At 40.7% G+C, this 14,194-nt stretch overlaps 1 gene segment (V, D, J or C); it reads right to left on the bottom strand.

Moving 5' to 3' along the window:
* Window positions 1–815: 815 nt before the first annotated feature.
* LOC138602578 (Ig heavy chain V region 441-like) lies at window positions 816–13,929 on the bottom strand. The segment is given in 5 exon segments: window positions 816–911; window positions 2,884–3,073; window positions 6,259–6,373; window positions 6,852–6,854; window positions 13,890–13,929. Coding segments are annotated over 5 exon segments (444 nt in total).
* Window positions 13,930–14,194: the final 265 nt, after the last annotated feature.

The raw sequence follows: 14,194 nt of genomic DNA on the forward strand, positions 1-14,194 counted from the left end.
CTCTTAAAAAACTAAGAAAGGGACATTCTCTGATGATGTTTCCATTATGAGGAACTTATGGACGACTTAGAGGCCAGAACAATCCAAAGTGAGAAAAGAAGTGACACCCTGCAACCAATCAGAGACAAGTATTCAGCCTGACCGTGGTATATGATTCCAATATTCAGTCAATCACTACTTGGAATTTGAATCACTGAGAAATAATCACAATCAGTTTTTAAAGAGTGATGCAGAGAGAACTGGATGTTCCCAGTGATGGTTGTAAATAGAGGAAGCAGTTTTTGTATGACTCTCCTGTTATTGTCTCTCAATGCGGATGTCGGGCTCCAGTTGACCTGGAGGTACTGAGTGCTGCTGGGCTCATCTTCAGTCATAAAGAAACGACTTTGAAAGGAGCTGGCATAGCGAGCAGAGTTTGTGCCTGTATCCATCCCACCAATCCACTCCAGAGCTCTCCCTGGCCTCTGTCATATCCAGTGCATATAGCTGCTCGTCATGTCAAAGCCTGATGTGATACATGACATCTTCACTGTCTCTCCAGGTCTTTTCACCTCAGAGGGAGACTGCTCCAGTTTGATCTCACTCCAAACTCCTGTAGAAAAATGAATTGTGAATATTATCAAACAAACGTGTAAAGAACCGGTTGGACATTAAAAAGTGAAGCAGAATGGATTTTCTCACCATGAATAGAAACTACAAAAACTAAACTCCAGGGCCTGTATTCACAAACATTCTCAGAATACTCTCAGAGAGCTCTTCACTTTGCTTATAAACTTCTAGCAGAGTCCTAGCTTAGGAGTGATTTAGGAACACTCTCAGATCAACTCTGAGCAAGGAAGGGACAGAAACTTGTATCTTAGTGAGGAGGCCTGGCTGACCCCGTTGTCAGGTATGACACATTCTTTCAGAAGCTGTGATTGGTTGAAAAAAAAAGGTCTTTCAGTGATGATGGGCAGAGAAGGAAGGTGAAATCTATCGGCCTAATCATAGAATTTACTCAGACATTGTGTCATCATGAACACTATTTTATGTACTGAACGTCTCTGTTGAATGAATTGTAAGCCACACTTTAAAGTAGCCTACAGAATGTTTGAAGCTGCTCATCTTCACATGCTGATGTAGTTATATTTACTTGATCACTTTTATTTACCATGCTGCTACTTTAAGTTCTAGATCTAACTGATATTAACGAGGGAAAATGGGTTTGTTGCATTGAACAAGAAGAACCAGAAATCCCAACTGGATGGAGGGACAGTGTTTACTTTTATCTCAAGTAGTTGATGAATAAAAAAACATTTTAGGACATAAATTCAGCCCCGGTTTTACAGCTCAAACCAAGAGGCAGGCATGGGAAAATGTAGCGCTGCAGGGAAATGCATCTTTCCCTCTGGTTGTGCACACTAGTGAAGAGTGCGAAAAGCAGTGTTAGGCTCTGTGTTAAAGTCTAACGTGAGAGGGGAGACTGCAGCACCCAAACGGGAGTCTGCAAGCACAGGTGAGATAGTTTACCTCTTACTTGTAACTGCTGTCAAAGTTAAATTAAATGCTGAATTAAAAGATGTCCGTGCAGTTCTATGGATGTGCGTCCCATACCCAAGCCCACTATACCCGTTCCTATTCCCTGTAATTGCGATCACTCTGCTGATTGACAGTTGCGACAGACCCAAGTCATCACTGCTGCACTTTGCATGTTTCCAGTTGCCAAATATTTTAATGTTATGATCACTTTCATTTCTGGCAATATTGCGTTGTTGCGTCACATCTCTAATGAGATCTACCACAAACATGATCCCTGCACGATCCACTCTGTAGGCTATTGTTTAATTAGCTCATTGTTATTCAGTGTTTTGAGAACTTTTCTCCTCTCTCTCCGTCTTTCCCCCATTTTCTTCTCCGCTTAAAAAACTTGTAAGCCTCTTAAAAGTCCTCCTCACTACTCCTAACAGTGTCTCACCTTAGGAGCTCTCTTAAGGGCTGAGATGCTTTCTGAATAACTCCTATTTTTACCAGGATCTTGTCTTAACTTTCAGGGGAAATTCTTAGAAAACGTCAAGATTCTAAGAAGTTTCTTAGAATTTCTTCACTAGGAGCAACTCTTTGTACTAGAAAGCTTCATGAATACGGGCCCAGATAATCGTTTTTTCCATCCTGTAGTTTAGTTCTCTCTGATCTCAGTGTTACAGAATAAACTAAAGTGTCCCGGTGTTCTGCCACAGGTTACTGATGGTGTGTTTATATGAGAGGAAGAGTTTGCATGGACCTCCCTCTGCAGGTTTGAAAGGGAACATGTGACACAGATACATTTCTATAAGTAGAGTATCTCTACAGCAGCAGAGCAAACTGTAAAATATCAGAGTCCTGACAACTCATATCTGAACCATCTGAGAAGGAGAATACACCTTTCTCTCCTCACTGACGATCTTTAACTCATGGTTCAGCAGTTTAGAGCCTGTTTTTATCTTGACGATTTCCTGTTTGTGTGAGACGGGGAGCTATAATGTTTATGTAGTTACATTATCAGATGGTAATTTCTGCCCCATCCCATAAAAACAGAAACTAACTGTTTCTAGGTATCACAAGATGAAGCTTCTCTCTGATTCTTCTGTACTGATGTCGGCTGCAGTAAAGGTGAAACTAGATCTGCTTTGATACTTTGAAATATTGAACTCTCTGATTCTGTGAGTTACATAAACATTTATCTTATCTTCTAATCAGAGAGTATTGTCTTTATAAAGTTAACATTTAGTGAGGTAGCTGAGTCTCTGAGTTTTTATGCAGGTGTGTTTGTGTTGTGCGTCTAAATGTTCCCAGTGATGGTTGTAAACAGAGGAAGTAGTTTTTGTACGACTCTCCTGTTATTGTCTCTCACTGTGGCTCTCTGGCACAGTAATACACAGCAGTGTCTTCAGGCTGCACATTCTGTCCGTTTAGAGTCACTGTGTTGCTGGAAGAGTCTAAGTCGATACTGAACTTGTTCTTCAGTGAATCTTTGTAGCGTATTGAGGATACTTGTCTCATTCCAATCCACTCCAGTGCTTTCCCTGCAGGCTGTCTGATCCAGGCTGTCCAGTAGCTGCCAATAAGAGACCTGACAGGTGATGGTCAGACGTTGACCTGGCTGCACAGTCACAGCGGCTGGCTGTGTCAACTGTTCACACTTCACACCTGTTAAAATAAAGAACATGTTTTGTAAGAAATGATCAAGTTAAAGTGCAAAAGAAGAACTGTTGACTTTGACAAATCCAGAGAGACTCACATCCAGCTGCCAACAGCAGCAGCAGAGCTACAGAAAACATGCTTTATGTTAAAGTGACGTGCTGTGAACTCCACTGACAGCCTGATGTGAAGCTTTTATAGCCGAGTAACAAGGAAGCTCACTGAGTTTGCATAGAATCAAACATATGAAGCATCAGTGTTGCTCTGACTAAATGAAAGCATGACTGTAAATCACCTCTGCTTCACATATGATACATCTGAGTTTTGCATTGACTCCTCCTCACCAGAACGTACAGCTGGAACAGACTTGATCCGTAACTAAAGTTCCTCGAGATCAAGCAGCCACGGGTCATTTAATATTCACCGATCAGCCAAAACATTATGACCACTGACAGGTGAAGTAAATAACATTGATGATCTCGTTACAATGGCTCCTGTCAGTGGGTGGGATATGTTAGGCAGCAAGGGAACATTTTGTCCTCAAAGTTGATGTAATGGAAACAGAAAAACATGGTCAAGTGTAAGAATGTGAGCGAGTTTGACAAGGACCAAGGGTGCCCATGCCGACTCCTGTCCACTGCCAAAAGCTCCTACAATGGGCACACCAGCATCAGAACTGGACCACGGAGCAATGGAAGAAGGCGGACTGGTCAGATGAATCAAGTTTTCTTTGACATCATGTAAAAGATCATCCAAATTACCCAAATCTCAATTTAATCGAGCGTCTGTGGGATGTGCAGGTCAAACAAGTCCAATCTGTGGAGGCCCCACCTCGCAACTTACAGGACTTAAAAGATCTGCTGCTAACGTCTTGGTGCCAGATACCTCAGCTCATCTTTAGACGTGTCATGGAGTCCATGCCTTGATGGGTCAGGGCTGTGGTGGCAAAAGGGGGACCTACACAATATCAGGCAGGTGGTCATAATGTTACGGCTGATCCGTGTATGTAGATCAATGTTTTTATCCGTCAGTCTTTTACATCAGTTTGATGATCCAATCTGTTTTTCCTTTGTCAATCTACTTCAACTCTGCAATCATTGTTACATTTTTGTTAATTTTTTATATTTTACATTTGGACTAATATTGTTTGTAGAGGCCTTTTTAATAAAGTGATGCTGAGACAAGTGAATGTTCCCAGTGATGGTTGTAAATAGAGGAAGTGGTTTTTGTACGACTCTCCTGTTATTGTCTCTCACTGTGGCTGTCTGGCACAGTAATACACAGCAGTGTCTTCAGTCTTCAGACTGTTCATCTGCAGATACAGCTGCTGTCTGCTGTCGTCTCTGGAGATGGTGAACCGGCCTTGAACTGACTGAGAGTAGTATTTTTCGCGACTATCAGTTTGGATCCAGGCGATCCACTCCAATCCTTTTCCAGGAGCCTGTCTGACCCAGGCCATATAGAAGCTGCCGAATGTGAATCCAGAGGCTGTACAGGTCAGTCTGTGGGATTCTCCAGGACGTTTAACCACTGGTTCAGATTGTGTCAGAGTCTGAGCATCAACACCTGGAGAGAGGATAAAAACATCAAGTGAAATCAGCTGCTGACAGATATATACGCTATGTAACATGAATATAGTGATGATCTTCACCTGCCCAGCAGACAGTTAACAGCAGCAGTCCTGTCCTGTAGTCCATCATGTTAAACTGTGTGTCCACTGTTCTCTGTCCTCCTCTCTGCAGTCACATAAGTAGAGGAGGAAGACATCACAGTTTGCATTGACTCCTCCTCAGGGAGGAATATCATTTGACTTTTATCTCTGTTATTTTCAGTTCATCAGACTGAAGCAGTAAGTTCTTCTCTTGTTTGACACCAGAAGATCTGCTCCCATATAAACCTCTATCAGGTGTTAACTGCCCGTGATGTTCTTTCATTATAGATCTCACTGTCGACATGTGTGGGAGGTTTTGTCTCCTTTGTTTCTGGGTATCTGCCCAGAGTTTAGATTGGTATTGAAAGCTTCATTTGTTGTAGTTTGAATAATAAAGGTGACTTCTGGTTCAGTTTCCAATGCTCACATGATTCTGATAATGATCAGTTCTATTGATGGAAACAGAAGAGTTCTTTCATGAAGTCTCAAGTTTTTCTTGCTGCTGTAACAGTGAACTGATGTTGACATCATTGTTGGTCTGAGGGCTCCTCCTGTTGTTCACATTGTAAACTGTGTGTTTACATCAGTGATGCTTGGGGCTGTATTGTAGCCAAAGTCGATGGACAATGTTACCCAGATGTTGACTTATTAATGTTAAGATGTCAGCCATACTTTCAGGCTCATATTGTTTCTGCAGTTTACTTTTCCCCTCAGCTGCAAATAATAAAAAAACACTGCAGAACTATTTCTTCATGCACACGTGTATTGGTGTTTATCTAAATAGTATCTGTATTTTTTCATTTTAATTCATGATATTCTGTGTGTGTTTCATGTGTGTGAAGTAGAGGTGCTACATATTCACATGATCGAGTTGTGAAATTACAAAAAAAAATGGTCGTGCCAAATAAACAGAAATCAATATAACAAAACTAGGCCGGACTAAAAAGTCTAACTCAAACAAACAAAAAGACCTAACTGTGTTCTCTAAAAAAGAGCTCCACCAGAACAAATACAGAGGTGGCACCAACCAATAAACCGAGTGTTTCTAGACAAACAAACAAACTGTGTGTGCAAAATGTACACAGTACCCCAAACTCACCTATGTCACAAACCTCCCACCACACACCTTTTCAACATCAGTTTCTTTAATAGAGCAGCTGCAGCTCCAGCAGGCAGCACAGACAACAATCGAAAAGAGTGAACTGCGCTTGGTTTCTACTTATCTCGTTAGCCCATGATACTGATGGCTAGCTGTGGTGTGAGGGAGCCAATGAGCAGCCTGCACAGGTGAAGCTCAATCAGGTGGTTATCACCTGGGGGAAAGTGGAGAGAGAAAAAAAAGAGAGGAGAGCAGGAAGGAAAAACACCTAGACTGGCCCTGCCCTTCTCTCACACGTAACAGTGCACTTAGTGTAACCGAGCTCGTTGAAGTGTGTGTGTGGTAGCTGAACTTGTTCTTCAGAGCATTATTCAAAGAATAACCAGAGACCTGACAGGTGATGGTCAAAGACTGTCCAGGCTGCACAACCATTGAGTCTGGCTGGATGAGGTCGATACTGTTCACACCTGTGGAAACACAAACCAACATGATCTCCATCATTCATCTGATTATTCCCTGTTTCTAATGTGTTTATTAGTTTAAAGCTGCTCACAGGATCCAGCTGTCAGCAGCAGCTTGTTGAGATGGTGATCAACAACGATGTCCACACATGAACCTGCATTAACTGTTGAGCCAGCAACTTCAATGTTGTGTTTGTGTTGTGGTGGAGCGGGTTCACAGAGGAGGATGAAAGTCTGTTTCAGTCCAGGGTTTGTGTGTCGGTTATTTAAGAACAATGAGATAAGCAGATATGTACGGTGGCCGGCAAGGGCAAACGCGCTGCAACAGCCCAAACAATTTCAATTAGAAGAAACGAGCTGCAAATTCAGAAACGATGTAAATTCAAAAACACAAGCAAAAGTCCAAAACAAAAGCAACGACAGAAACACACTGCAAATAAAAAAACTGCTGCAAAAAGCCAAAACAAATACATTGACATCAAACACGCTGCAAATACAGAAACAATGCAAAGTCAAAAACTACTGCACGGCTTAATTCTGTGTCTTTACATGCGTAAAATTACGGCTCGCATACTTTCCATATACACATAACCTCAGCTGAGGATCTATATTAAGCGTGGAAGATATCGTCGTTAGGACATAATTAATTAAAGAAGGCAGCTTCGTGACACAGAAGACAGCCTAAGTGGGGGTTCAGATGGGAAATCTCACTGGTGCCGAACTCTGCAAGAAAACCACCACGCTACTGTCTTCCCTGTTCTCAAACTGAGCAGTGTTGGTCTCTGGCCATATGGTAGCGGCCCGGCCGTGACTTCTGCTGCGGACGAGATAACCCCAAACACCCAAACTACCTTTTGCTAGTTGAGTTAACACGGACACTTAACTGTACTCGGAGCCCGATACCGGACAGAGTAATCATAAAGAACCACTAGCTGCACGGCTAACAGGAGCTACAATTAGCAGCGGTTAATTTAGTAAAGCTATCAGTTGATCGGGAGCCGTGTCTCAACAAAAGTGTGTGATTTCTTTGCTCATATTTTAAAGTTGTCAGTAGTACATGACCAACAGAGACGCTCCGCTCCAGCAGCGTCTAAAATGCGAAAGTCTGAGAGGTAATAAATTCACTGTCTCGTCTCCCTCTCTCTCCAGTTAATACTAACCTGTCACACAGAGCGCCCCCTACAGGCCTGGAGCTCTTCCGTTGTGTTGGCTGTATTTGCAGCATTTTTCTTTTGCATGTGTTTTCTGGGTTTGTGTGTTTTTGACTTTGCATCGTTTCTGTATTTGCAGCGTGTTTGATGTTAATGTATTTGTTTTGGCTTTTTGCAGCAGTTTTTTCATTTGCAGCGCGTTTCCGTCGTTGAATTTGTTTTAGACTTTTGCTTGTGTTTTAGAATTTACATCGTTTCTGAATTTGCAGCTCATTTCTTCTAAACAAAATTGTTTGGGCTGTTGCAGCACGTTTGCCCTTGCTGGCCACCGTAGACATGAGTGTCTCATTACAGTAACAGAGCAGAGAGAGACTGGACACTGACTGCCATCTAGTGTTTCTATAAAGAGAACTGCATTATTATTTTCACTCTCATACTGAGACTGATTTTAGTTGCCAAATAATATAAACATTAATGCAACAATAATGTAAACATGTAGTATTTATTTTATTTATATCTAGACAATTATTTTAGCAGATGGATTTTCTGTTATTGTCTGTTACATGAGTAAGTGATCATTACTGTAAGACAGCCTTTGAGTTCTATAGTTATTGTTGATCGATCAGTGCAGTAAAGATGAGTCCTGAAGGATTTTGTACAGCTGCTCAGCCTCCTCCAGTCACTGTGTGTCTCTGGCACAGTAATACACAGCAGTGTCTTCAGTCTTCAGACTGTTCATCTGCAGATACACCTGCTGTCTGCTGTTGTCTCTGGAGATGGTGAACCGGCCTTGGACTGACTGAGAGTAGTATTTGGTGCTACTAGCACTGCTGATGTAAGCGACCCACTCCAGTCCTTTTCCAGGAGCCTGTCTGACCCAGACCATATAGTAGTCGCTTAATGTGAATCCAGAGCCTGTACAGGTCAGTCTGTGGGATTCTCCAGGACGTTTAACCACTGGTTCAGATTGTGTCAGAGTCTGAGCATCAACACCTGGAGAGAGGATAAAAACATCAAGTGAAATCAGCTGCTGACAGATATATACGCTATGTAACATGAATATAGTGATGATCTTCACCTGCCCAGCAGACAGTTAACAGCAGCAGTCCTGTCCTGTAGTCCATCATGTTAAACTGTGTGTCCACTGTTCTCTGTCCTCCTCTCTGCAGTCACATAAGTAGAGGAGGAAGACATCACAGTTTGCATTGACTCCTCCTCAGGGAGGAATATCATTTGACTTTTATCTCTGTTATTTTCAGTTCATCAGACTGAAGCAGTAAGTTCTTCTCTTGTTTGACACCAGAAGATCTGCTCCCATATAAACCTCTATCAGGTGTTAACTGCCCGTGATGTTCTTTCATTATAGATCTCACTGTCGACATGTGTGGGAGGTTTTGTCTCCTTTGTTTCTGGGTATCTGCCCAGAGTTTAGATTGGTATTGAAAGCTTCATTTGTTGTAGGTTTGTAGTTTGTGGCGGCTGTGGCTCAGTGGTAGAGTCGGTCGTCTTTCAATCGGAAGGTTGGAGGTTCGATCCCCAGCTCCCTCAGGCTACATGTCGAAGTGTCTTTGGGCAAGACACTGAAACCCAAATTGCTCCCGGTGGCATAGCCAAAGGGTATGAATGTGATATCTGATTGACAGTTGGGCACTTTAGTAGCAGCCTCTGCCATCAGTGTGTGAATGGGTGAATGTGATATGTAGTGTAAAAAGCAGCTCTGAGTGAGAAAAGCGCTCTATAAGTACAGTCCATTTACCATTTGAATAATAAAGGTGACTTCTGGTTCAGTTTCCAATGCCCACATGATTCTGATAATGATCAGTTCTATTGATGGAAATGAAATTATATAATATCACTTCATGCATACGTGTATTGGTGTTTATCTCAACTTTATTTTTTAATTCATGAATTCTTGATTTAAACGTTTTATGAATGTTATGTGTGTGAAGCAGGGAGGGGCAGTCGAGTAGAAACATGCCTGGAAATCACCTTTGCTTCACATGTGATATTTTCATTTCAGAACACTCAACATTTAAAATGTCCCAACATTTACAGAATATAAATGTCTGAATGTTTTGCACTGAGAGACATTTGATTTTTAAGCATCATGTAATTTATTTTCAAATTGCAAACAACCAGAAGCATTCATTGATAATATTTCTTAAAATCAGCGTTGCTGTAACAATGAAGAAGAGGACTACTGGAAACTAAAGGAGCAGCCGTGAATAGAAACTAGAAACCAGCAAGAGGAGAAGACACTTTATGTCCTTATAAGGCAACACACAAGGAGGCTTATTTACATCCATGGGACAGTAAAGTTTATTAAAATGTTTTCTCTCCGTCTCACAGAAAGAGTTGGTGAAACTTCAGTCATATCAAACGTTATGAGATTGATGTTTAAATCACATGTTTTATGTCCTAAATAATAAACACCACCATGACTTTGGCTAAAGACCGGTTCAGTCTCTAATGCACGTATGATTCTGATAACTTATCAGTTTGATATTTTTTAGTATGTTCTCAAAAAGGAACTGACTTTCAGAGACGAGGAACACTGAGCAAAGTAATCAACCTCATTTGTATAAGTTGTTGAATGCTTTAATATTTAATAATGTATCGTGGAGTTTGTTACTGTGACAACATACACTATTTTATCAGTGATTGGAACATTGTCTATTATTTCCAATGTTCTAAAGACTGTTTCTGTTGTTGCTGTAACAGTGAACTGATGTTGAAATCTTTGGTGGTCTGAGGGCTCCTCCTGTGGTGGCTTCATGTTAGTGATCACAAGGGGAGAAACTGTTTTTATCGATGATACTTGGTGCTCAAATATTGTAAAAGTTAATAATATTTCCCAGATGTCAAGTTTTTAAAGTTCAGATTTCAGCATAAAGTTATCAGCACTATCTTGTTGCTGCTGTTTACATTCCCCCAAACAACAAATCCAAAAAGAGTGCAACAGAATTATAATTTTAATTGTGCTAATGAACCAGTGTATTAGTATCTAAATAACTCAAATATGACAATGTATCTTTTTCTATTCTACTTTAAACAATGTCTCCTTTTGTTCTGTGTGTAGCAGGAATGGGCTAAAACATTGAATCATTGTGGAACTCTGTTGTGCAATGACAAATGAATGATGTTGAATTCTTGATGGAAATGACTTTAACATTCAGACGAATGAGATTAAACAAGACTTCAACATTGAATCTATAATAAGAATTTACATTATGGCACATCAGTATTACAAACATATGTTCCAACTGTCCCCAGTGATGGTTGTAAACAGAGGAAGTAGTTTTTGTACGACTCTCCTGTTATTGTCTCTCACTGTGGCTCTCTGGCACAGTAATACACAGCAGTGTCTTCAGTCTTCAGACTGTTCATCTGCAGATACACCTGCTGTCTGCTGTTGTCTCTGGAGATGGTGAACCGGCCTTGGACTGACTGAGAGTAGTATTTGGTGCTACTAGCACTGCTGATGTAAGCGACCCACTCCAGTCCTTTTCCAGGAGCCTGTCTGACCCAGACCATATAGTAGTCGCTTAATGTGAATCCAGAGGCTGTACAGGTCAGTCTGTGGGATTCTCCAGGACGTTTAACCACTGGTTCAGATTGTGTCAGAGTCTGAGCATCAACACCTGGAGAGAGGATAAAAACATCAAGTGAAATCAGCTGCTGACAGATATATACGCTATGTAACATGAATATAGTGATGATCTTCACCTGCCCAGCAGACAGTTAACAGCAGCAGTCCTGTCCTGTAGTCCATCATGTTAAACTGTGTGTCCACTGTTCTCTGTCCTCCTCTCTGCAGTCACATAAGTAGAGGAGGAAGACATCACAGTTTGCATTGACTCCTCCTCAGGGAGGAATATCATTTGACTTTTATCTCTGTTATTTTCAGTTCATCAGACTGAAGCAGTAAGTTCTTCTCTTGTTTGACACCAGAAGATCTGCTCCCATATAAACCTCTATCAGGTGTTAACTGCCCGTGATGTTCTTTCATTATAGATCTCACTGTCGACATGTGTGGGAGGTTTTGTCTCCTTTGTTTCTGGGTATCTGCCCAGAGTTTAGATTGGTATTGAAAGCTTCATTTGTTGTAGGTTTGTAGTTTGTGGCGGCTGTGGCTCAGTGGTAGAGTCGGTCGTCTTTCAATCGGAAGGTTGGAGGTTCGATCCCCAGCTCCCTCAGGCTACATGTCGAAGTGTCTTTGGGCAAGACACTGAAACCCAAATTGCTCCCGGTGGCATAGCCAAAGGGTATGAATGTGATATCTGATTGACAGTTGGGCACTTTAGTAGCAGCCTCTGCCATCAGTGTGTGAATGGGTGAATGTGATATGTAGTGTAAAAAGCAGCTCTGAGTGAGAAAAGCGCTCTATAAGTACAGTCCATTTACCATTTGAATAATAAAGGTGACTTCTGGTTCAGTTTCCAATGCCCACATGATTCTGATAATGATCAGTTCTATTGATGGAAATGAAATTATATAATATCACTTCATGCATACGTGTATTGGTGTTTATCTCAACTTTATTTTTTAATTCATGAATTCTTGATTTAAACGTTTTATGAATGTTATGTGTGTGAAGCAGGGAGGGGCAGTCGAGTAGAAACATGCCTGGAAATCACCTTTGCTTCACATGTGATATTTTCATTTCAGAACACTCAACATTTAAAATGTCCCAACATTTACAGAATATAAATGTCTGAATGTTTTGCACTGAGAGACATTTGATTTTTAAGCATCATGTAATTTATTTTCAAATTGCAAACAACCAGAAGCATTCATTGATAATATTTCTTAAAATCAGCGTTGCTGTAACAATGAAGAAGAGGACTACTGGAAACTAAAGGAGCAGCCGTGAATAGAAACTAGAAACCAGCAAGAGGAGAAGACACTTTATGTCCTTATAAGGCAACACACAAGGAGGCTTATTTACATCCATGGGACAGTAAAGTTTATTAAAATGTTTTCTCTCCGTCTCACAGAAAGAGTTGGTGAAACTTCAGTCATATCAAACGTTATGAGATTGATGTTTAAATCACATGTTTTATGTCCTAAATAATAAACACCACCATGACTTTGGCTAAAGACCGGTTCAGTCTCTAATGCACGTATGATTCTGATAACTTATCAGTTTGATATTTTTTAGTATGTTCTCAAAAAGGAACTGACTTTCAGAGACGAGGAACACTGAGCAAAGTAATCAACCTCATTTGTATAAGTTGTTGAATGCTTTAATATTTAATAATGTATCGTGGAGTTTGTTACTGTGACAACATACACTATTTTATCAGTGATTGGAACATTGTCTATTATTTCCAATGTTCTAAAGACTGTTTCTGTTGTTGCTGTAACAGTGAACTGATGTTGAAATCTTTGGTGGTCTGAGGGCTCCTCCTGTGGTGGCTTCATGTTAGTGATCACAAGGGGAGAAACTGTTTTTATCGATGATACTTGGTGCTCAAATATTGTAAAAGTTAATAATATTTCCCAGATGTCAAGTTTTTAAAGTTCAGATTTCAGCATAAAGTTATCAGCACTATCTTGTTGCTGCTGTTTACATTCCCCCAAACAACAAATCCAAAAAGAGTGCAACAGAATTATAATTTTAATTGTGCTAATGAACCAGTGTATTAGTATCTAAATAACTCAAATATGACAATGTATCTTTTTCTATTCTACTTTAAACAATGTCTCCTTTTGTTCTGTGTGTAGCAGGAATGGGCTAAAACATTGAATCATTGTGGAACTCTGTTGTGCAATGACAAATGAATGATGTTGAATTCTTGATGGAAATGACTTTAACATTCAGACGAATGAGATTAAACAAGACTTCAACATTGAATCTATAATAAGAATTTACATTATGGCACATCAGTATTACAAACATATGTTCCAACTGTCCCCAGTGATGGTTGTAAACAGAGGAAGTACTTTTTGTACGACTCTCCTGTTATTGTCTCTCACTGTGGCTCTCTGGCACAGTAATACACAGCAGTGTCTTCAGGCTGCACATTCTGTCCGTTTAGAGTCGCTGTGTTGCTGGAAGAGTCTAAGTCGATACTGAACTTGTTCTTCAGTGAATCTTGGTAGTATGTTGTGGATCCAACTCTGCTACCAATCCACTCCAGTCCTTTCCCTGCAGGCTGTCTGATCCAGGCTGTCCAGTAGGTGCTAACAGAATAAGAGACCTGACAGGTGATGGTCAGACGTTGACCTGGCTGCACAGTCACAGAGGCTGGCTGTGTCAACTGTTCACACTTCACACCTGTTAAAATAAAGAACATGTTTTGTAAGAAATGATCAAGTTAAAGTGCAAAAGAAGAACTGTTGACTTTGACAAATCCAGAGAGACTCACATCCAGCTGCCAACAGCAGCAGCAGAGCTACAGAAAACATGCTTTATGTTAAAGTGACGTGCTGTGAACTCCACTGACAGCCTGATGTGAAGCTTTTATAGCCGAGTAACAAGGAAGCTCACTGAGTTTGCATAGAGTCAAACATATGAAGCATCAGTGTTGGTTTAAGTGGAGCCAATAGAAGAGTCTGTTCACTGCTTTTATATCTGCAGACTGGAAACATAATAATAATGTAATTTATTTTCATATTGAGAACAACAATAAGGATAATTATTCCTCTTATGAATATGAACATTAACATTCAG

Source organism: Semicossyphus pulcher, unplaced genomic scaffold, assembly GCF_022749685.1.
Source record: "Semicossyphus pulcher isolate SPU_LCO1_2020_fin unplaced genomic scaffold, fSemPul1.0.p SCAF_23, whole genome shotgun sequence".
Classification (NCBI taxonomy): domain Eukaryota; kingdom Metazoa; phylum Chordata; class Actinopteri; order Labriformes; family Labridae; genus Semicossyphus; species Semicossyphus pulcher.